The following is a 21,468-nucleotide window of genomic DNA, read 5'->3' as shown; positions in this document are numbered from 1 at the left end:
AATAATCACATTAAGTACTTGGATTTATTAAGACATTAGATTAAACTAGCCTTATTTAACCTTACGCGTTTCTATTCCTTAAATTTCGTTATCTTTGTTGTTGATGACCATAGTAATGCTAGAAGTCAAACTATAACTATAACAAAATCTATTCACTACTCAAATTAAGCATGTCTTCATTACGAATCCCAGCATATATAGTATACATACACAACTCATGCTTTGAAACAACTAATTTGTCACATTAATCGACAAGAATTGCATAGGATTAAATACAAGAGTAGGAAATAAGAATAAATCAGAAAAACAATGAACATTCATCGAAATCTCATAAACCCAAAAATAATTCCCCAACAAACCTCAAAATCAAAGTTTGGGCCTTCAGCCGATCCTTGAAATGCGAAATGAGTCATCAAAATCTTTGTTACAATACAAAATAGAAAGAAATCTCAATAAATGTGCAACTTCAATAGTGTTTATTGTTGAAGTTGAGTTGTTTACGCCAACTTAAAAAGTTGATGGACCAAATGGCTTCTATTTACTCATTTGCAAAAGATTTTAATACAAATTAGTAAGGTTTCTTTGATTAAAAATGCACGGTTTTAAATTGAAGAAGCTTGAAAAAGGTACACGGGCAATCAGAACCAAAAAAGAGAATTCTCCAAAGACCAAAACCACCAGAACCAAGCAATTTCTAATGCCAACTTTAGATACCAAAAGACTAACCCTGTTTGCTTCAGCCAATAATTTGGTTCTTCACAGTGCTTAAAACTGCTTTTCTTATTCCTTATGTAAAACCAAAAAAATGCTCAAAGAAAAAGAGAAAAGCTGTCTTTAGAATCAAGGATATCAAGCTTTTTGGGTCAAACACTTTCTCTCTCTCTCCTCAATGATTTATTTGCCCAATAATGATCTATGAGAACACAAAAGTCTCGATAACTTTGTCAAATTCATCATGCTTCCTTTGTTTCCAAGTTTAATTATAAATTTAGTGAACCAAAATAAACTTAATTCAACAAAATGGTCTTACTCTTTAAAAATTGGACGTTCAATCTCCCATCATAACAGTACATTGTAATCAAGAAAATAAAAAATTAATTTAACTCAATAATAATTAACAAGCACTTCCGAAGTAACAAGTTCAGTCCTCCATTTAGTAGAATTTTTTAACTTTGACGAGTCTAAATCTATAATTCAACCTTCTTTCTCTCTTTTTCAAACTCACCACTCTCCATTTCAAACATCTGCATTTCCTTTCCTTGTAAAGGTACACCATCCAAAAAAAATACACAAAAAAGGAAGAGTTTTTATTCATATTTTTACAAGGTCCCCACAACCCACTACATAAAAAAAGGTGCTTTGGTCATTTCCCACCACTCCCTCCACCCATTGATGCATAAACAAGAAAAGAAGGGCATATCAAGTAAAGCTTTGACAAATTCTTCTTGCTTTAGTTAAGCTTGTCAAGACCTGAACAGCCTGCTTGCATCTTTTAGGGCATTGACATCCATCCCTGTTTTGACAAAAGCTAAAAGTAATCTTAAAAAGCAATATAACTATGCCATCTGACTTTGATTGCAATACCAATACCCACCATAAGTGAAGGGGGAACAACTATGAGTGTTGCGACGACGGGACGCAGGCCATAGGACCCAACAGCGATCCGTAAGTTTTTTTTCCTTCTACTTTCTTTTTTCTTTTTCATTTCCTTTTAGGATTGTGGGAATGCACATCCCTCCCTCGGCAGATGCTGCAAGGTGATTCTATGGAGGAGGGTTACTCTCTGGCTTCACAACGCTCGAGCTATCGGGTGGTTGCGTGTGATAAATTGCCGAAGCCAATGAGATGGGCATGATGCAGAGTGCCTTTGATTGAAGGAATTGCATTGCGGCTCCTACGTTTTCTTCCATAAGTTTAGCAACTTGTCTTTCTGTACCATCGTTCGACCACTTCTCCCATGCCGGTTGGTTCCTACCACCTTCACTTCCTTCTTCCTAGGATGCAAGAAAGGTAGTAACCAAAAACAAACCATCAATATAAGACCCCATTTAATTACTATTCTGGACATTGTTATCGAGCAGCCACAGAAAACCAAAAGTAAAAACATTATCAAACAGGCTTTAAAGTCAAAGATTTCGTTTTTCATCTCATTACCTCAACTGATGATAGTGGAATATCCGTTACAAGTGGTGCCACAGCACCAGCTCCACCCAATCTACTCATGCTCAGAACCTGCAAAGTAGATAAATGCAACAATGGATAAATACCTAAAAAAGTAGAATATGAGAGTGACTGTTACGTCCCAAAAATGAGGGGGGAAAAGGGGCTGAAATTGAACTATGAGCACAAGCAGTAGTTTTAAATAACAGTAACAGTCATACTTTTTAAATTTATTACCTGCCTCAACTCCATAAATATAATTCACATAAAGATTGAAATATGCTTCAATTAGGAGTTGAAAAAGCAACTGGCTCCAAAGACTACAGTACATACTACATATAATGATCAAGAGAATAAAGGGATTGAATGGACAAACCATCTTCATATATGTTAAACAAGTAGTTTTAACTTATCAGGTAATTGATAAAACTATCATGAATATCAGTCAGCCCATGGCTTTTCCGCAATCTTAAAAACAATTTTTTTAATGGAAATTACATGGATAAACCGTGAGGTAAAAAATCGGAATATTACTTCACCTTTACTTGGAGACGTAGGAACTTTACGTAGTCCACTATTTCATCAAGCATTGCAGCTCTATCCGTCTACCCAAAACAACAAAAAATGAATCAGTACCAAACTAAGGTTAAGCATCCAAGAAAGAATCCTAGAATGCCATTATCAGTAGAAAACAGTAGTGAAACTAAAAATGAGGTCAATAGGCTACTTGAGCATCCATGAAAATCCACTTTTAAAGTGGAAGAGTAGACATTAACATCAAAATGCGCCAAGGTCAAACGCATTCATAATTAGCATAATTAGTTTATATACATACGAAGTTTGATATGATTTTCCAGTTGCACTCACATGGGCAAGGGGAATACAGGGGCTGAATGCGGCACATCTTTGGACCAACCAACAGTGTAAACTAGATGTAAAGGTAATTTGAGTTATTGACAATTAAAATCTAACCTTGCAGCGAAAATCACCACATGTTAGGATCGTTTAGATTTCTTATCATCATATTTTACCACGTTTTCTAAGTCATGGAACCAAGAGTTTGAGAAACAACAAGAACACAAGAGACATCTATGCCACTGTTACTAAGGATTAAGTTTCAGAAGTTATAAACCAAAATTGAAAACTAGTGCAATTGCCTGAAAGTGAAGCGGAACAATTATCTCAATAATCCCAATGACTTAAAATTATGGACAATCACCTTATTGACACTTGGAACAAGCTCCTGCAAAGCCCTAATTCTCTCTGCAATCCTTTCTCTTCGTAACTGCAACAAAATGTAAATAGTAATGAAAATTACTTCCAGAAACCTAAAAAAAAAAACAAATAACTTTAACAACAAAATATGACCAAGTGCTGCAATAATATTTTGGTACAATAATAATCTAGCAATGTGTAACTGTTTCTGGTTTCTCAAAACTGGTGTCTATCCTACCCGCTCTGCGATGCTATGTGGATCAGTCGCCTGTCCACGTCTCGCCCGTACCCTAGGGCGCATTGCTGGTGGATGTGGGGCTGCACCCATAGTACCATGCATTTGTTGGCCTTGAAAAACCTGCAAAAAGATTCAAAGAGAGTCACTTAATGCAATTCAACCACTCCCTATCCCCTAAAAAGGATATTTAAAAATAAATACTTTGCATCCAGAACAAAAAGAATATAGAAAACCTCTGCCTCAAGAACAAAAGAATGACAATACATCAAACAATAATGTCTGTAATTTCCCATTTCTCTTGAGCAAGACACCAAAAACCAGAAACATCACAGCCATAATTCATCATAGAGCAGAAAATAAAACCTGAACAAAGATATTAAAACACCAGACGCTTGTTTTCATCATAATTACTTAGAAAAACAGTCCATGTTATTTCGAGAAACAAACATACATGTACACACACAAGGGAAAGCATAATTCTAGTTCAGTAAATCACGACCATAACAAAGATAGGTAGCTATTTGAAGCAATAACCAACCGTGAAGAGAAATAAAACATCATATAAGAATTCACTCCTGCTTCCACAGTAATCTCCATATATCAAACAATGCCTATAATCTTCTGATATGAAACTCCAAAAGAATCTCAAGTCAGTGAGTTGCATAAGCTCCCCAGTCCCTTCTCTCAGTCTAGTTTCCCCATAAATAAAAGAAATGAAATTACACCACCAAAACTCTAAGAACCCACAAAACCAGAAACAACAGATAAACGTTTTGAGCAACAATATCAGAATCAGGATCTTACATTTTTAACAGACGAAGCTCGAACATCAACAACCTCACCACAATACCGCTTGCCACTTCCAGAAGCTTCCTCAGCCTTAAGAAACCCACTCTTCCCTTGGTCCAAGCTCAACCCCAGAGGAAAAGGGGGTCCGCCATGAAACCCAGCTCCACCGACACTTCCACTTCCAATCGTAGTGATATGGCCACCACCGTCGCCGGAGCTAAGCTGAAGCATCATCGGAGCCTGACCCTGAGCCGCCGCCGCCGCCGCCGCCGCAGCAGCAGCAGCAGCAGCAGCAGTAGCTCCGGCCAATCCGCCGTCAGTTCCAGCTAACCCTTGGTCCGACGAACCAAAAGGGGAAATCCCAAGAATCTGCTCGAGGAAATCATCGGCCGGAGTATCGGAATGATTATTCGCCATGGAATTGAGCTGGAGTAATAAGGCGAAACTGAATGGATTAAGAAGAGAAGCAAAACGGCTGTTTCAAATAGCATCTACATGCAAGAGGGATCGATTATTCAAGTTTTTTCCTTTCGGTTTGGGGTTGGTTCGCTCTCGATGATGGTTCTATCTCTGTGTTTGTAATTTCTTTGTTTAAGTTTGGTTCTACGGAGAGCAATGGAGAACGAAGAGACAGAGGCGAAAAAGAAGGAAGCTTTATCCTGCTTAAAAATGTTGCTACTTTGTCTAAAAGGGGCTACTTTTTACTAAATTTACATTTCTAGCCCTTTAAGATTCTTAATTACGTTTTTTTAAGCTTTCTTACTGAACGACGTCGTCTTCATGTGAACTTCGTCGGGTTGCCTCGCCTCCATTGTAAACCAACGAACTTGTGAATGTTTCAAATTAGGGATAGTCACAAAGGGCGGGAATAGGAATACTTCACCATCTCCATTCCTGCATTACTGATTACACTCCATTTAATTCCCTTTTTTTCTTTTTATTAATAATCTTAATGAAATATGTCATAGATAGATTTACTAAGATAGAACAAGATCGAGAGTTTAGAGAAATGGAAGGTCTATAAACAAAGAATGAAAGATCCAATAGTCACCTATGGCCTTAGGAGACTATTAAGAGTGGATTGGTTGGAATTCATGAGGGAGCTTAGAGATAGCTCAGAAGACTTTTAGGGAGCGTTTGGTTCAAAGATTATCCTAATATTATAATAATCACCTCTTACCATACTAAATATTATTTCAAAACTCTCAATTAGTTATAGTCAACACTATTTCAAAACTCTTATTTACTACAATTTTTACTATTTTACATTCATCAATTTTTATTTTTTGCTATAGTGTTTACTATTCCTACTCAAACTAAAATAGTTTATACCTCAAACACATACTATTATAACTCAAACTAAAATAATTTATACCCTAAACATAAACTATTATAACCTATGACAATAATAACTAACTCCTTACCCCCAAATACCCCCTTAAGAAGTCTAGTGGTAGCTTAAAGGACCCATAAAGAGTTTAGAGGTAACTCAAATGAACTCATGAAAGAGCCTGGTGGTAGATGAGATGACCCATAGAGAATCTAGTGGTAACTTAGAGGACCAACAAGGGAGTACTAGTGGTAGCTCAAATGACTCATGAGAGAGTTAAAGAGGTAGCTAAAAAGACCAATGAGAGAGTTCAAATGACTTATAGGGAGCTTAGAGGTAGCTGAGATGACCCATGAGAGAGCTTACCATGTAGCATTACCATGAAAGTCCTAGTAATGCCTATTGATACAATGGAGGATTCATGTAATAGTACCTAGTAATGTCATTGGACCTCCGTATTAGAGCAAGTGGTAGTGGTCCACTTTCATAATAGACATGAGTTAGTGGAAAGTCGAGCAGATAAGTATCAATTGCCGCTTCAAGTAGTGGTGTTGTAGCTGCCTGAAATGTATTGGTTCAACGATTGCATAAATTAAAGATAATGATCAAAGATGATCTGAAAACACTCACAACTATCCTCTACTACTTTCACGTCTCTAAACTTTGACTAATATGAGTACGAAGTGTTGGTGACCTAACACCATAACGATGTTTATTTTTCTTTTCTTTTCTTTTCTTTTTTTTTTTTTTCCTTTTTTAAGAAACATGGATTGTTTTCCTCTAAACTGCAAATGAACTAGTTGATCCATTTTCGACATCAACAAAATATGGTGAGGGTTTCTTTTAGAAAGGAAATGTGATGAAGGTTAATAGGGCCTCAGCAAAACATAGTGTATCCTAAAAAAAATGAGAACTATCTCCACCACATCCATCTTCATCAACTTTTCAAAGTAACAGTTTGAGTCTATTTTTTTTAATAGAATGGTTCATTAGTGTTCATAGAGGAGTGGGGGTTGGATAAAAGGAAAGAAGAGGAAAAAAGTTTTTTTTTTCTCTTTAATTACAAGTTCAATTATTGTTATTTGATCTAATATAATAAAAAAATATATATATCTAATTAATGAAAATATGTAGTTTTAAACTTTTTCTTCAAAGGTAAATGATTAAAATGACCAAATTGAAACATTAGGATGAAAGACACGTGTTCCTAAAAATTTGGAGACTAAAAAGCTACTTTTCCCAAGAATTAATTAGTAGTACACTGGTACTTATAAGAGTTCTATCCTCACTCAAAATTATTCAATATTTCACTTCACATGTTTAAATGCAATTTTTATATAATCAAAATGAATTTGAATGACTAAAAATATGATTCATAATGATTTTAGAAATTACGAAAGTGATTTTAACCTCTTCAACATGTCATTACCACTGGTTTGAGAATCACTTTTAGTTGTTAATCAATCATATTATCACTCCTAATCATAATTACATGGGTCTCAAATTATAATTATTTACATCTTTTATCATTCTCTCTCATCCTTTTTTTTTTTCGCAAAGGATCCCATCTATAACTTATCTACTTTTAAGTTACCGTTGAACAAAAAAAAAAAGAAAGAAAGAAAGAAAGAAAAAACCCTCTTTCTATCGCACTTTAAATTGAAATTATATGTTTTTATAGATTACCAACTTAATTTAGTATAACGGTTGGGGGTGGGGGGACTTTTTAAATATAAAAAGATGGGTCAAACTATTTACAAGATAATTTCACAAACTCAGTAATATCCAACTCCAATCCACCGAAATACCAAAAAAGCTCATCCCACATGTAAAAAACATGTCCATCCACCAGTATGACCCAACTCGACCCATGATTAATTGGAGAAGCACATGATTTTCTCTACGATTTTTCCCTCCAACACATATGTGCTATCCGTTCATCTTCATTTCTATAGTTCCAATTTTGAATTTCTCTCTATCATTCTTCTTTTTCTTCTTCTTCCACCATGGTTGCATCTTCTTCTTCTACTTCCGTTATCGCTACTTCTTGTTCTTGTTCTTCTTCTTCTTCCACTACCGCATTACTCATTCTTCATCTTTCTCCTGCTACCGCTGTTGCATCTTATAAGGATTTAACAAGTCAACTACATCGGTAACCACTCAACCCTTCAATGTCACTCTTTTCATTTCTTTTCATCAGTCAATCAGTGGTCATAATTATAAACCTAATTTTTGTTCAGTAATCATATTTATTAAACATAATTTTCGTGAACAAATGGTAAGCAACATCAAAAGAAAAATGGTCAAAGGTGAATCATTAGGCAAAGCAAAGAAAACAAAAACTGAAAAGAAGAATGAGAAAGTAAAACCAAATGTATAAACGTTAATCATATACTTGTGATAGATGGTAATAATGTTCTATCAAATGTATATCATTAAAGACAGTGATAGACCATTATCGTTGTCTATTAGTGATAGATAATGATAATATTCTATTACTCTTTATCATTTTTTTTTTATTATTATTATAGATATGTTCTGTTTATACCTACTTATGATATATAAAGATATCATAAAGAGTGATCTATCAAGGCAGTGATAGTTGTCTATCACTGTCTATCTGATAGACTACCATTGTCTAACACTGATAGTTGATAGATAAATAAAAATCTAATTTTATTGCTGGTAGTTGTTGATATATACTTGTTATATAATATTATTACTATTGTTTGACTATTTTTCTAGTATTAGTACTTGTTCTAGTATTTGGTACTTGTACTCTATGTTTTTTTGTTCACTATATGCTGAATGGATATTAGTCTATCACTATTTATCAAGCTTATTGTTGGGATATTATTTATTTTTCTACTATTTGGTACTTGTATTCTATGTTCTTTTATTCACTATACGCTGATTGGATTTTAGTGATAGAATCTATCACTATCTATCAGATGTATTACTAGGATATTATATTTGTTGTGATGGTATTGTTGTATATCAAGCAGTGATAGAAGTCTATCACTGTCTAAATGTGTGATACAATGGAAGTTCAACCAATACACCAACTGATAGAACATTATCACTGTCTATCAGGGATAGATAGTGATAGTGTTCTATCAAAGTCTATCCCAGATAGACAATGACAGTGTTTTGTCAATGTCTATAAGGAATAGATAGTGATAGACTACTATCACTGTTTATATGAGACATAGAGTGATAATGTTCTATCAAAGTCTAAGATAGTGATAGTGTTTTATCAATATTTATCAAGGATAGACAGTGATAGACTATTATCGATGTCTATCAACATATAATAATTTTGTTGAAAAAATTGTAACTAGTGTTGGTATTTTTCTTGTTTTTATAAAGATGTTAATTAATATGACAATAATAGACAATGGAAGGCGAAATGTTAGACTAAGTGATAGAACACTATCACTGTCTATCATTAATAGAAAGTGTTAGACTACTATCAATGTTTATCAATAGAGTAGATAATAATTTTTTTTTTTTTGAGAAAAACACCATCAAAGGCAAGATATATTAATCAACACGACCCTTCTTATCAGCCCTGACAACACAGGAAAGCCAATAAAAAAAATTACACAGGAAATTTCTGACATTTCCTCTCTCTTATCCTTTTTATTTTAGAGATCAATACATATAGACCGATGGTCCGAAGATAACCATGTCAGGTGGTGAACTCTCGCCATGGGGAAAAGTCTAGAAAAGTCTTCATTACCCAGAAGACGATCGAGCCTTTTAAGGATAGGTTGGTCATTAGCCCATTTATTGGACCATGTAAACTGAGAGCCCACAAAACCAAGATCCCTGATAAATAGCATTTCGAAGCCTCTCCATACAAGGTTTCTTTCTACTAGACCTACCTTTTTGTTCACTAATCCACATGGCCTCATTTAAGTCTTTTCAAACCAACCAAGTAGATTCATCATTATTATGTAATCATTGAATCAAATCACACGTAATTTCTTTATTAATGATTTTCAGACAACCATAAATCCCTAAAAAAGGCCAACATCTATTTTTCCATATCAATAAGCAATCAATATGGCTTTTAGAGAAATAATCGGATACTCACATCTACATCCTCCCTTCAAAGTAAACTCAGCCCGCCACTTCTACCACAAGTCGCCACTGTAAACCAATTTTCAAATTTTAGCCAACATTTTACATTATGCACCTTTTATCATCGCATTTTATCTCAAATAAAAAGATCATTAGGGGTTACCAATCCTTGGAGATCTCTGGACGCTCTTAGGTTCCCCATACCTAGAGTGTTCCAGCTTGGTATTTTCATTTATGTCAATGAGCCTCCACTATTAAGTCTGTTAGTATATTTCCTTCCCTGACTTTTTGTTTTTTTAATCACAGGAATATCCTAACAGTCCTTTGTGTCCTCCGTACAAAATTTCCTATTTCCTTTTGAGAATTCATCAACAACCATTTCTTTCCCATTACTATTTTTAGAATTTGCAATTTTTGATACCCCTTATTCTTCCCCCACAACAAATTCCCCCCATCTCTTAGGCTTTTTCGATTAAGGCCCATTCCCAACCCTGTTTGATTTTTAATAGCCTTCTACACCCCATCTTCAGCCTCCTCTACCTCTATATTCTCCGTTTTTCTCACTTCTTATGTTTCCACTCTCCCACTCTAATCCTTCAAACCTAAGCCCATCCCTTCCTCCTTTGTTTTAAGCCTCTAGCTCTCCACCCTAATGCTCATTGTTCCATCTTTTACATTTCCCTTCCCTTCAATCCCTTCTTCACTCATAATCACCCTCCCCTCATCTCTTCATCTCCCTCCATAGCCTTCATCCCCTCTTCCACTACTCTCAAATCTATGATCTCACAGCCTATATTGTTTACTCCCTCTTCCTCCCCATTCTTCCTCTCCCCCACCTCTCTATTGACACCACTTTCTGTAACGACCCGACCCCCTAAGACTTAAGTTAGGCCGTTGCTAAATACATGCATACATGGAACTCAAAACGACACTCTGTTATGGCGAAATAAATGCTAATTAAATAAGGTAAGTTCAAAATACTTTCATTAAATTCAAATATTAACACAATAGTAGGGTACCCAGAAATCATAAAGGATAGTAAATAAGTCTGAAAAACAATTCTTAAAAGTAAGTTTTAAACATCAAAACTAGAAGTTAAGAAAAACATGAAAAAAACTTTAAATTTCATGATGCGGAAGCGTAAAAACTAGTCCCAGTGGCTCGATCACGAATTCCGCTTGTCCATCACCAGTGCATCCTTACCCTTACCTGAAACAATAACATGAGATAGAATAAGTATAAAATACTCAGTAAGTAACCCCACTACTGGGGTCAGGCTAGGCATGTATGTCCTTTAGATACCCACCTCTGGTGAAACATATACACTGCTCTAGTCCTCATGGGACAATATACACATGAAACAAGAAAGAGACTGAGTCCTATCCTACTGTAGTTAAGCATGCCCACTACCTCTGGTGAATCCGAAGTAGACACAAACTGGTGAATCCCGAAGGAAACACAAACTGGTGAATCCCGAAGGAAACACAAAACTGGTGAATCCCGAAGGAAACACAAACTGGTGAATCCCGAAGGAAACACAAACTCTAATGGGCATCTAACTAATCAGTAAGGACATTTGCACAGTCTCAACATCATAATCATCACTATACGAATCTATGACATACATGTAAACCTCAACATTATGGTTCTACAACATACAGATATACCTCAATATCATCAGATCAACTACAACCATATGGAAGCACATACCATCTCATACTAGCATTAAAGTGTCTATGTTCATAAATAAATAATTCAGATCTCGTACCAGAACATACTTTGATCATATTATACTATCAATCTATCATGCTAACGTTCTGCCATAACATACATTTATCACGCTAGCATACATCTAATGCCTAGCCCATGGGCAGTTCCAGTAGTAAGATTACTTACCTCAAAGTTAAATCCAAAATTAACCCAAGCAATTAATCTCCAACAAAGTAATTCTTGAATTAATTCCCCTAGCACAAAACACAAACACTAGAATTCAATCTTTGGAGCCAAAACCAAAATATACCACATTTAATCCAACGAACCCCAATTTAACTTACCAAAGTTATGGCTTTGTCCAAGATCAAATCCACAACCAAAAGTTTGATTGACCAATCTGAAACAACTTTTGCAACGCCACACGATCCGCTTTCAACCTTGAAACTCTTCCAACACTCAAATCTATGGCCCAAACATGATGGTCATTCACAATTTTAGCCAAAATCAACCGAGTATTCTAAAATCCACAAAGAAAATTCTAAAAACTTTTATCTTAGCCAAGGACTCCGATATTCTGGCACAAGCAATGGTGGCGGCGACAGAAGAAATCCGACGGCTAGACAGCGGATCAGGCCGCGGATCTAACGATGAGGTGAAGTGAACCTAGGCTGGATGATGGGACATGCGGCTTGACGGTTAGCAACAAATGGTGAACCTAGGTTGTACGGATCGAGCTGGATGATGGGACGGGCGGCTCGGCGGTTAGTGGCGAATGGCGAGCGGCGGAAGATTGGTTGGGCAAGTGAGCGACTGGCTGGGCTACAGCGGCGACTTTCAATGTCAGTGAAAGGGCGGAATGGTGGTGATGGCTTCCACATGGACGGCAAGCTGCTGGCTAGGCTGGCGGCGAGATCTGGTCAGCCTAAAACCCACAGCGGCAAGAGGAAGGGCGACTCGGCAGAGGGGATTTGGGGCGGCTGTCGGCTAGGGAAGGGAAGAAATTTCGAGGGAGGGGGAAGGGTTGCGCAGATGCGTGAGGAAGAAAGGGGGATTTGATTTTTTTATTAAAATAATAATAACAAAAAAGAAAATAAGTATAATTATATTTTATTCCTTTCCTTATCCCACTTTATACTATTAAATTCCTTTCCTTTTCAAAAGAAAATTAATTCCTATCATTAATTTTTAAATTGAATAATTTCAAGCCAACAATTAAATTTCCGCACGTACATTTGAAGTCCAAAATTTCAAAAATGCCCTCCAACTAATATCAATTACTGAAATTTCAAATAATAAAGTTACTGAAATTACATTATTACAAAAAAAAAATGTGCGGGGTGTTACACTTTCCTTCTTCATAACCTTTGCTTTCAACCATTATCCATTGGACCACACTCCGAAATCATTAATCCCTTTGCACTTGAGTTCACAGTCCCGATTCATATGCCCAATGATTTCATAATTGTAACAAAAATTAGGAAGTTTTTCATATTTAAAGTCACACCATACCTCTTTTGAGTCCAAAACTAGAAGTTTAATTCCCCTCCATATAGGTTGTGTCAAATTCACCCTTATGTTAACTTGCATACACAAACTAGTCCATTTGCTCCCTTGATCACATTCAACCTCCAAAAGTTTGCCAACCGCATTACCTATTATTGTAGCCATCTTTTGTGTCATGCACCCAAAAGGTAAGTTGTGAACTTGAATCCAAAAAACCTCATATTTAAATGATAAGGACTTAATACTACTATTATTCGTGATTTCCTCCATGACAATGAGCCCATTATCAAATAACCAAGGTCCTATGTTCAAAATTCTCAATTTATCCTTTAGAGGTTTGAATTGAATGACAAAAAACTTGTCCCAACTCCATCAATTCTGGTGTGTATATTCACTCTGCAAACTAATTTTAAGATCGATTTTAAAGCATCCATATTAGCTCTCTTAAAGGAAAGAAGTTTGGCTGCTACACATAATTTTAGTCTAGCTTTGTTGAGGAGTAACCCATCATATTTGATACTATTTGTTGTTACCTCTTTCTCTATTATGGACATTTTGTCCCATAGTGTCTTGATTTCCTTCATTGTTTATTTGTGTGGTAGGTAGCAACACTGACAGGTGGCACAAAAACTCATGTAAGATCAACCTCGAAACTTGCAAAACCCTAGTCATCAAAACCACTCTCATGTAGATAAAAAAACCCTCAAACCGAGGGAAAAACCTCCAAGAGGGTTTTAATTATTAGATAATAATTTTGTTCTTACATAAACTACATCATGTTATTGAAAATGTAGTTGCTAATATATTGTTTTAATATATCTTTTCAACAGGTGGAATATGAGTTGATATTGGATAATAAAAAAAAATTTAAGGATTACAATATACTTAACATTAGAAGTATTGAAGATATTAAAAAGAAATTAGACGAAGAAAGTTCAACTGAAGTTAGAAATGGGTCTCTTAGACATTTTCTTAATCTTAAAATGAACAAAATTCCCACAAAATTCCTGAACTATCTAGTGAGAAAACCATTTTACCAATAAGTAAAATGTCCTAACTTTCAACTTTAATAGACATATAGCAGAATTTGACTGGAAGGAGTTTTGTCTAATAACAGAATTGAAAGGACATAACTTTCCAGCCATAGATTTAGAAGAAGATAAGGTATCTGAACTTTAAAATGCTTTCTTCGTTGAAGATGATTATCTTTCTAGGAAAGATATAGAAAGAACCTTCAAAATGTTATGGAGTTCTAAAAATGACACAATTAAGGTTAAACTAGCCAAACTCTACATCTTGGAGGCTATTTTAATGGAAAATTATCAGAAATAGTACGTTTAAGTTTTTACCTTACAAAACTAGCATTTTTTTAAAACTCATAAAGATTTTCTCGATCCATCTCGGTTGAGATCGACCACGAGATTTTAGTTAAAAAATCAATCTTTTCCAACTTATAGATTGTCTAAGGCTTTCTCAGTATATCTCGTCAGATTATACACTGAGTAATTGGATCTCGGTGCTTATCTCAGACAACATAACACTGAGATTCTATATATTTGAGGTTTCTCGATGAAATCTCAAACATAATTAACACCGAAATTTGTACATTTGAGCTTTCTCGATGGAATCTTGGGCAGAATTAATACTAAGATTCTATATATATCTCAAATCTTATCCAATTTTTCAAAAAATTTTATCTTTCCTAAAATTTAAAAATTTTGAATCAATTTGGAAAATCTAATTTAATAATTGGAAAACGCATTTGGAATTTTGAAAATTCATAAAATTGTGAAAACATAAATTATGCTAAAAATTTAAAAAATTATGTAATAATTTGATATAATATTTAGTAAACATAACTGAATTTGGAGAAATTTTGAAAATAGTATAAGATTTGGGAGATTACAAAAAAAAAAAAAAAAAAAAAAGCAAATCTCGGTGTGTAATCAGGAGAGATATCCCGAGAAGGCCCAAAATAATCGATAAATCGAAAAAAAGTTGATTTTTTAACTAATCCTCAGTGGTTGATCTCCCTCGAGATGGACCAAGAAAAACTATTTTTTAGAGTTTTCAAAAAGTGTGCTAGTTTTATAAGATGAAAACCTAAACATGCTATTTTTCACAATTTTCCTATTTTAATCCCCAAGCAATCACACAACTATATCAACTGGAAACATTTAGATATTATGGACAATCAAGAACTCTTTAAAGACTACCCTGAAGATTGTCTTACAATCTTACTTATTCAGTTCTTCAAGAAAGCATCTTATAGTAGAAAGGAAGTTGTCTACCTTCAAGGATTCCCATAGCATTAATTTATTGGGCTTTTGAGACGTTCCAAAACTTTCATCATTAGATGTTGGTTTTGGAAGAAAAATTGCAAATAAAGGTCTAAGAATAATGACATGGGAGTGTCTGGACTCAGATGAAAGGAGGATTCTGTATAAAAACATCTTCAAAACCAATGATGTAAGTAATTCCTTGTTTTCATTTTATTTATTTGCACAAGAAACATTGATGGACAAATCAATAAACAAGTGATAGGCATCTATCATTATCTATCACTTGTCTGATAGACAAAAATAGTAGTCTATCGATGTCTATTACATATACAAATGTATCATTATCTATCACTAATAGACAACGATAGACTACTATCTCTATCTATCATTAATAAACCCAATCACATTGTTGAGTGATAGAAAGAGATAATAGTCTATCATTATCTATCAGTGATGGACAAAGATAAAAAGTATCACTGTCTATTAGTAATAGACAACTATAGACTACTATCTTTGTCTATCACAATTACAATGGTGCTATTATTGTTTTCTAATAATTTAACATGTGCTTACTTATAGTTTTGTATGCTTCCACTACAACCAACAAAAGAATAATCTCAATCAACCACCATGAAATATTTCATTGATCTGGAGAAGGAGACAAAGAAGAAGGAAAAAGAAAAAGAAAAAGAAAGGGAAGAATAAAAAATAAAGGAATTGAAGAATTGACTGAAGAAGAAGGAAGAAAAAATGTGTCTGTGAAACGAATAATAGAATAAATTCAATAACTCAAAAAAGGCCAAAAGAGATTAGAACGAGAACAAAAAGATTTGAAACAAGACCAAAAAGAAAACATAAGTTTGTTGAAAACAATTATGGATGGCTTGAAGGATAGACTTCCATTTGAAAATCTTCAACAACAAAAAGGAAAAGAGAATAAAAAAAAAGAAGAATGAACATAGTGTGGAGAAAAATAAAGCTCCTTCTTCTAGCCTACAAGTTTTGGAAGAGAATGATAATATTGATGAAATGGTGGAATGAGCAGCAAATTATATATCTGGGGTACGTCTTTGGTATGTGGTATTTTATGTTTTAATTGTAAGTATACATTTACTAACTATAAAATTGCCTCATCTTGTAGAACAAAATCGAAAATGACAAATAAAATGAAGGAAAGGTTTGTATACAAGTTTTTTTTACTGATAGACAATGATAAATGTCCATTGTTTCTCCTTCTCATTATCTTTTTGTTTGATTTGTGCTTTTTGTTATAGGAATCTTATCATTTCATTAAATTTGTGTTTGATTTATTTTAGTTTTAGGAATCTGACGTCCAAACCCAACAACTTGAAACACAAGATTGTTGAGGTTGATGCCTAAATTTCGTAGGGTTTTGTAGTTTGTAAACACATGTATGAACAAACATTATGTAATTTATAATATATGATATTTTATTCACTTTAGTCTATAAAATATGAGATATTTTAGTTGCTTTAACCACAAACCAATAAACTAAGATCTCGGGTTATCGTTGTAACATGTGGAGACGGATCGTGCTTTAAGTGATAACCTAAATGGTTTATAGTATATGGATAAAGGAGAGATACCTTATCCTGGTGACACTACGAGTGTAGCCCGCTTTGTAGGTGTTACAAATGTTGTAAAGTATTACAAATGATCTGATCTTGATCATTCGTGTATTAGACATACGAACGAGGATACTCTATACAAAAGAGTTTGTATAAGACCATATCACGAAATTTTTCGTCTCATTATATAACGTCGTTCGTAATTGAGACTTTCATTTCACTAGGATGACCATAGGTAACATAACCTTAATCCTAATTGAGTCGTGAACTCCTGCCTATGAGGGCGGTCCTTTGACTTGCATGGGTAAGAGTAGTCAGATCGTCGACTCAACAAGCCTACCATTTTGGGGATTCGTCTGATTGGGAAGCTGGGAACTCAGCTACATAAGATGGAATTCACTCCTTCCCCGAAATAGGGGTAAGTGGATAAATTGCTCCCTTAAGGGCTGATTTCGGGGCTTGAATTGTTGGGTTTTATGTCCTAAAACTCGTGGTTTAGTAAGCATTAGAATTTATTATGAAAATTCAATAAAGTTGTTGCAGAATATATTATTTTTTAGAAATCCAATAAACCCAAGTTTCGTGACTATTGTATGAGTACTTAAACTTTATGTGGAGACATACAAATGTGGAGACATACAAGTGGATCAGGTTCGAGTAAACAGTCAAAATGATCTATAGTATATGAATAAGGTTGGGTACCTTATTCTGGTAACACTATTGGATACGGTCTACTCTGTAGTTGTTATAAAGAGTTGTAAAGTGTTACATACGAAGTGATCCTAATTCGTGCATGTTGAGACATGAGGAGTGGAGGTTGATAACGGGCAGAAATACACGTTATTACAGTGTTAAGTTATTAATGCAAGTTTGCATTGATAAAAATATACATTCTTGCGTCCAAAAGCATTAAGTTCACGCATAAAGTTTATTTTAGTTTTAGTCGCATGCATCCATCGCATGAAAATAGTTAACTTATGTATTTTTGTGCAAAATATGTGATGATGCAAGGCGAAAAATGCGATCACAAGAAATCAACGGCCGAGCGCATCAAGAGATTGTGTAACGCAAGGCTATGCGATCATTTGTGCTCGCAAATATCTATTCAAGAAGGTTGTCGCATAGAGCCAGCGCAACTTTAGTGGGCGCATCTGGGTGAAAAGCATAATAAATCACAATGGGACAGAAAGCTGATGACGGTCAATTCCGAATTAAGTTGACAAGCCGTTAACGAACTACTGTAGCAAGTACACTCAACTTTTTAGTGACAAATATTCGGGGCATCAGACAGAGAATTAATGCCATTCCATCAGTGCAATCATACGAGAGAAGAATCTTTTCACCCCGAAGCTCTATAAATACCAGAGGCCGCCTTCAGTAAAGGAGTTTGTCTAGTTCGACAGTTAGATAATTTTCTCCATAGTTAGAAGTAGCCTTATTTATAGTTTTCTTTTAATTAGAAGATAGAGCGAGAGAAGAGAAGAGACACCAGAAGATCGCTCTGGTCAGCTTAAGAAAGAACCCAGAAGGTGTGGAAAAACAGAGAGAGGGCCGATTCTCGCGAGAGCGAGATTATCTTTTGAGCAGAATAAAGAAGAACAGTGTAAAAGCCTTGGGAAGTAAGAGATTGCTACCAGGCTCTTTATTCTTATTCCGCATTGTTATTCTGTATTTCAATTGCATATCTATAAAATGGAAATTTCTTATCCACATTTGTTCACTCTTTTAAAAGCACGCATGAGTAGCTAAATCGATCAAATGGGTTGAGAATAACTTAGCTAACATGACCTAGGATTTTCATTTCATGCGATCATCTTATCTTATGTTGTGCTCAACACCCCTTTAGAGCTACTCGAAAGAGAGTCTAAAGAAAGAACCTAAGACTTAAGAGAGCTAGGTTAAAATCTAGACTCGAGAAAGCAAGATTAGATCTACATAAGCAAGAGATAGGAACTTAGAGATAAGTTCTGTTTGTCAACATGCATTGCATGCACCCTAGAGATAGGTTATGCTATTATGCGGTCGCCTTGTATGTTGTGTGTCATTCGTCATCGCATAGACAAGAATAGAGGCTTATGTGTAGGTCCTATAAACTTATCTCATATATCACACATGTTTTAAAACTAGAAGCCGTAACATTTGCGTTGAGATATGATTTGCTATTGTATTTGTGTAGCATGACCGCATAATATGAATGCAATCCTAGGAAGTGTTAGCTGAACCCCTTCTCAACTCGTCCTCCGCATATTCATCGCATCTTTCGTAATATTAACTCTTTACTTAACTCTGCCGCATACATTTTTTTTACCGCAAACAACAACCCAACAACTCTTTGATTTATTGGTTACCGCAAAGTCATCTTAAAAATTATTACCGCATATTGTTTTTCTTAGTCCCTGAGTTCGATCCAGGACTTACCAGGAAACTCAACAGGATTTATACTTGGGTTTTACTGAGAAAACATGTTGCACAACGCATTTTTCATCACCGCATTTCCTTTCATTTTATCACCGCATAAAATAACGCATCAGGGGTGTCCTGTGCAAATGAGTTTTGTGCAAGATCGGACCACGAAACCTGTCACTCTTACTTTATAACGCTGTTTACTGTTTAAGACTGACTATTTCAAAGCGATGACCTAGGTAACTTAACCTTAATCCTGAGCTAACTATGAACTTCTGTTTGTTCGGGATTATCCTTTGATTTGCAAACGGTGAGAGTAGACCAATTGCCTTTGATCAATAAGCTTACCACTTTGGGGATAAGACCGAATGAATAGCTGGGAACATAGGGTGCAAGAGGGAATTCACTCCTACCCGATTAGGGTTAGTAGAGAGGTTGTTCCCTTCAAGAGCTGATTCTGGGTCTTGAACAAGAGGCTTCACCCTCTCATTGGCCTGAGAGGGATTCGATTTATTGATTAGATCACAAATAAATTGTTCATTAGGGAATCAGTGGAACTTAAGGAACAAGAAGTAATTTCGGGGGTAAAACAGAGATTCGACCCAGTCGTTATTACGAGCAACCTGTGAAAGGTTAACTTACTAATCATGGTTATATCGAGTGGACATAATATATCTACAGTGAGGGGAGTTCAGCTATGGACTTTAGTGGAATCACCCATTAGTTAACGAATGGGGTTAGATCGGTCTAATGAGTTTAGCCGATTAATCTCGAATCGTTGGAGCCCATGATTTTGTAGGTCCGCGAGGTCCCCTCTACTAGCTCGTAAATGGATAAGCTCGAGAATAGCGTGATAAGTTAATTTGAAAGTGTTCAAATTAGAATTAAATGAATTTTAAGAAATAATATTTTAAATATGATTTAAATATATGAAGACGGAATTGTGTAAAAAATTAATTTGATATTTGATATAAAATTAATTAGAATTATTAAATTATTTAAATAATTATTTATTGATTTTATTTAAGAAAATTAATTTTGTAAAATTAATAATATTTTTCAATTTTATTAAATAAAATTGATTTTTGAAATCAATTTTGATAAAATAGAAAAAGAAAAGAAAAACACAAAGTTGGAAAAATTGATTTTCCATTTACTCCATGAACTAGCTTACCAACAACTCACTTTACCTCTTCATTAACTCCATGCATGAGGTGCATCTCATGCAGCAAGCTTCTTTGCATAAATGTCTGCAATATATAGAAGATTTTGGAGTGTTTTAGAGTAGGGCAACCGAATGAAATTTTGAAGAAAAAAAAATTGATAGAAGAAGGGTGTTCTTTTCCATGGTTGTTGTTGTGAGCTTCTCCAAATTCTCTTAATTCCAGGTTATTTTGAGTCCCACTACTCAATCTTGAGCTCCAAGAGAATAGTAGGGAAGATCTTAGGGTGGTCTACAACAAGATCCTATGGAGATTTGCAACTGAATCGAAGCTTAGAGGAAGTTCTTCAAAGGTATATCATGAAACCCATTTTTTTTTGTTGAAGCATGTTTTCTGTACAACCAAAATTAATGAATTCAAGTGCTTATGGATCCTGGTTTCTTCCGCTGCACATTGGCACCTTCCAACATGAACAATGTGGCATTACACCTTCTCTTGGCCCGAGAAGGGTTTAGTCATAGTGGAACTATGATCTATTATTCATTAGAGGAATCAGTGGTACTTAAGAAGTTAGATATAACTACAAAGGAAAAACAGTAAATTGGCCCAACTATACTTACGAGTGATTTGTGGAGAGTCATCGTACTATTGATTGGTTATATCCAATGGACAACAAATATATCTGTAGTGCAAAGAGTGCAGCTGTCAGTCTTTAATGGAGTGTCCGACAGTTAACGGATGGTAGATATCGTGATTAAAGAGTTTAGTCAGTTATTCACGAATCGTTGGAGCTTCAAGCTACAAGTCCATAAGGTCCCCTTGGTAGCTTAATAGTTTCAAGTTGAGAATCAGTTTTTGGGTTAGTTTGAAATGTTCAAATTAACAAGAGGGAATTTGATTGTATATGATATAATTAAATTGTTTCAATTATATATGATATAATTGATATGATGTATTTGATACATTATTATTTGATTGGAGGAATTAATATAAATAT

General features: G+C 34.9%; 1 protein-coding gene and 1 long non-coding RNA gene across 3 annotated transcripts; both read right to left on the bottom strand.

Annotated features, from left to right (window-relative positions):
* Positions 1-1,125: 1,125 nt before the first annotated feature.
* On the bottom strand, positions 1,126-5,050 carry LOC120086825 (transcription factor UNE12). 2 transcript variants are annotated; one of them, XR_005484340.1, is made up of 7 exons: positions 4,418-5,050; positions 3,614-3,733; positions 3,380-3,445; positions 2,700-2,765; positions 2,155-2,232; positions 1,595-1,994; positions 1,126-1,513 (listed from the first exon to the last, which is right to left on the bottom strand). XR_005484340.1 is itself a non-coding variant. In XM_039043630.1 (6 exons), the coding sequence occupies exons 1-6, from the start codon at positions 4,817-4,819 to the stop codon at positions 1,764-1,766; spliced, it is 963 nt and encodes a 320-aa protein (XP_038899558.1). In that variant the 5' UTR covers positions 4,820-5,050; the 3' UTR covers positions 1,126-1,763. The 2 variants fall into 2 exon arrangements, 1 of the variants encoding a protein (XP_038899558.1); XM_039043630.1 differs by having other exon boundaries at positions 1,126-1,994.
* Positions 5,051-10,964: 5,914 nt separating this feature from the next.
* LOC120086796 lies at positions 10,965-12,580 on the bottom strand. Its single transcript, XR_005484328.1, has 3 exons — positions 11,873-12,580; positions 11,715-11,782; positions 10,965-11,027 (listed from the first exon to the last, which is right to left on the bottom strand). It is a non-coding gene; the product is annotated as an uncharacterized LOC120086796 (long non-coding RNA).
* Positions 12,581-21,468: the final 8,888 nt, after the last annotated feature.

Source organism: Benincasa hispida, chromosome 9 (assembly GCF_009727055.1).
Source record: "Benincasa hispida cultivar B227 chromosome 9, ASM972705v1, whole genome shotgun sequence".
In the NCBI taxonomy this organism is placed as follows: Eukaryota; Viridiplantae; Streptophyta; class Magnoliopsida; order Cucurbitales; family Cucurbitaceae; genus Benincasa; species Benincasa hispida.
Note: the sequence above shows the minus strand (reverse complement) of the source record. Positions and strands in the feature narration are given on the sequence as shown.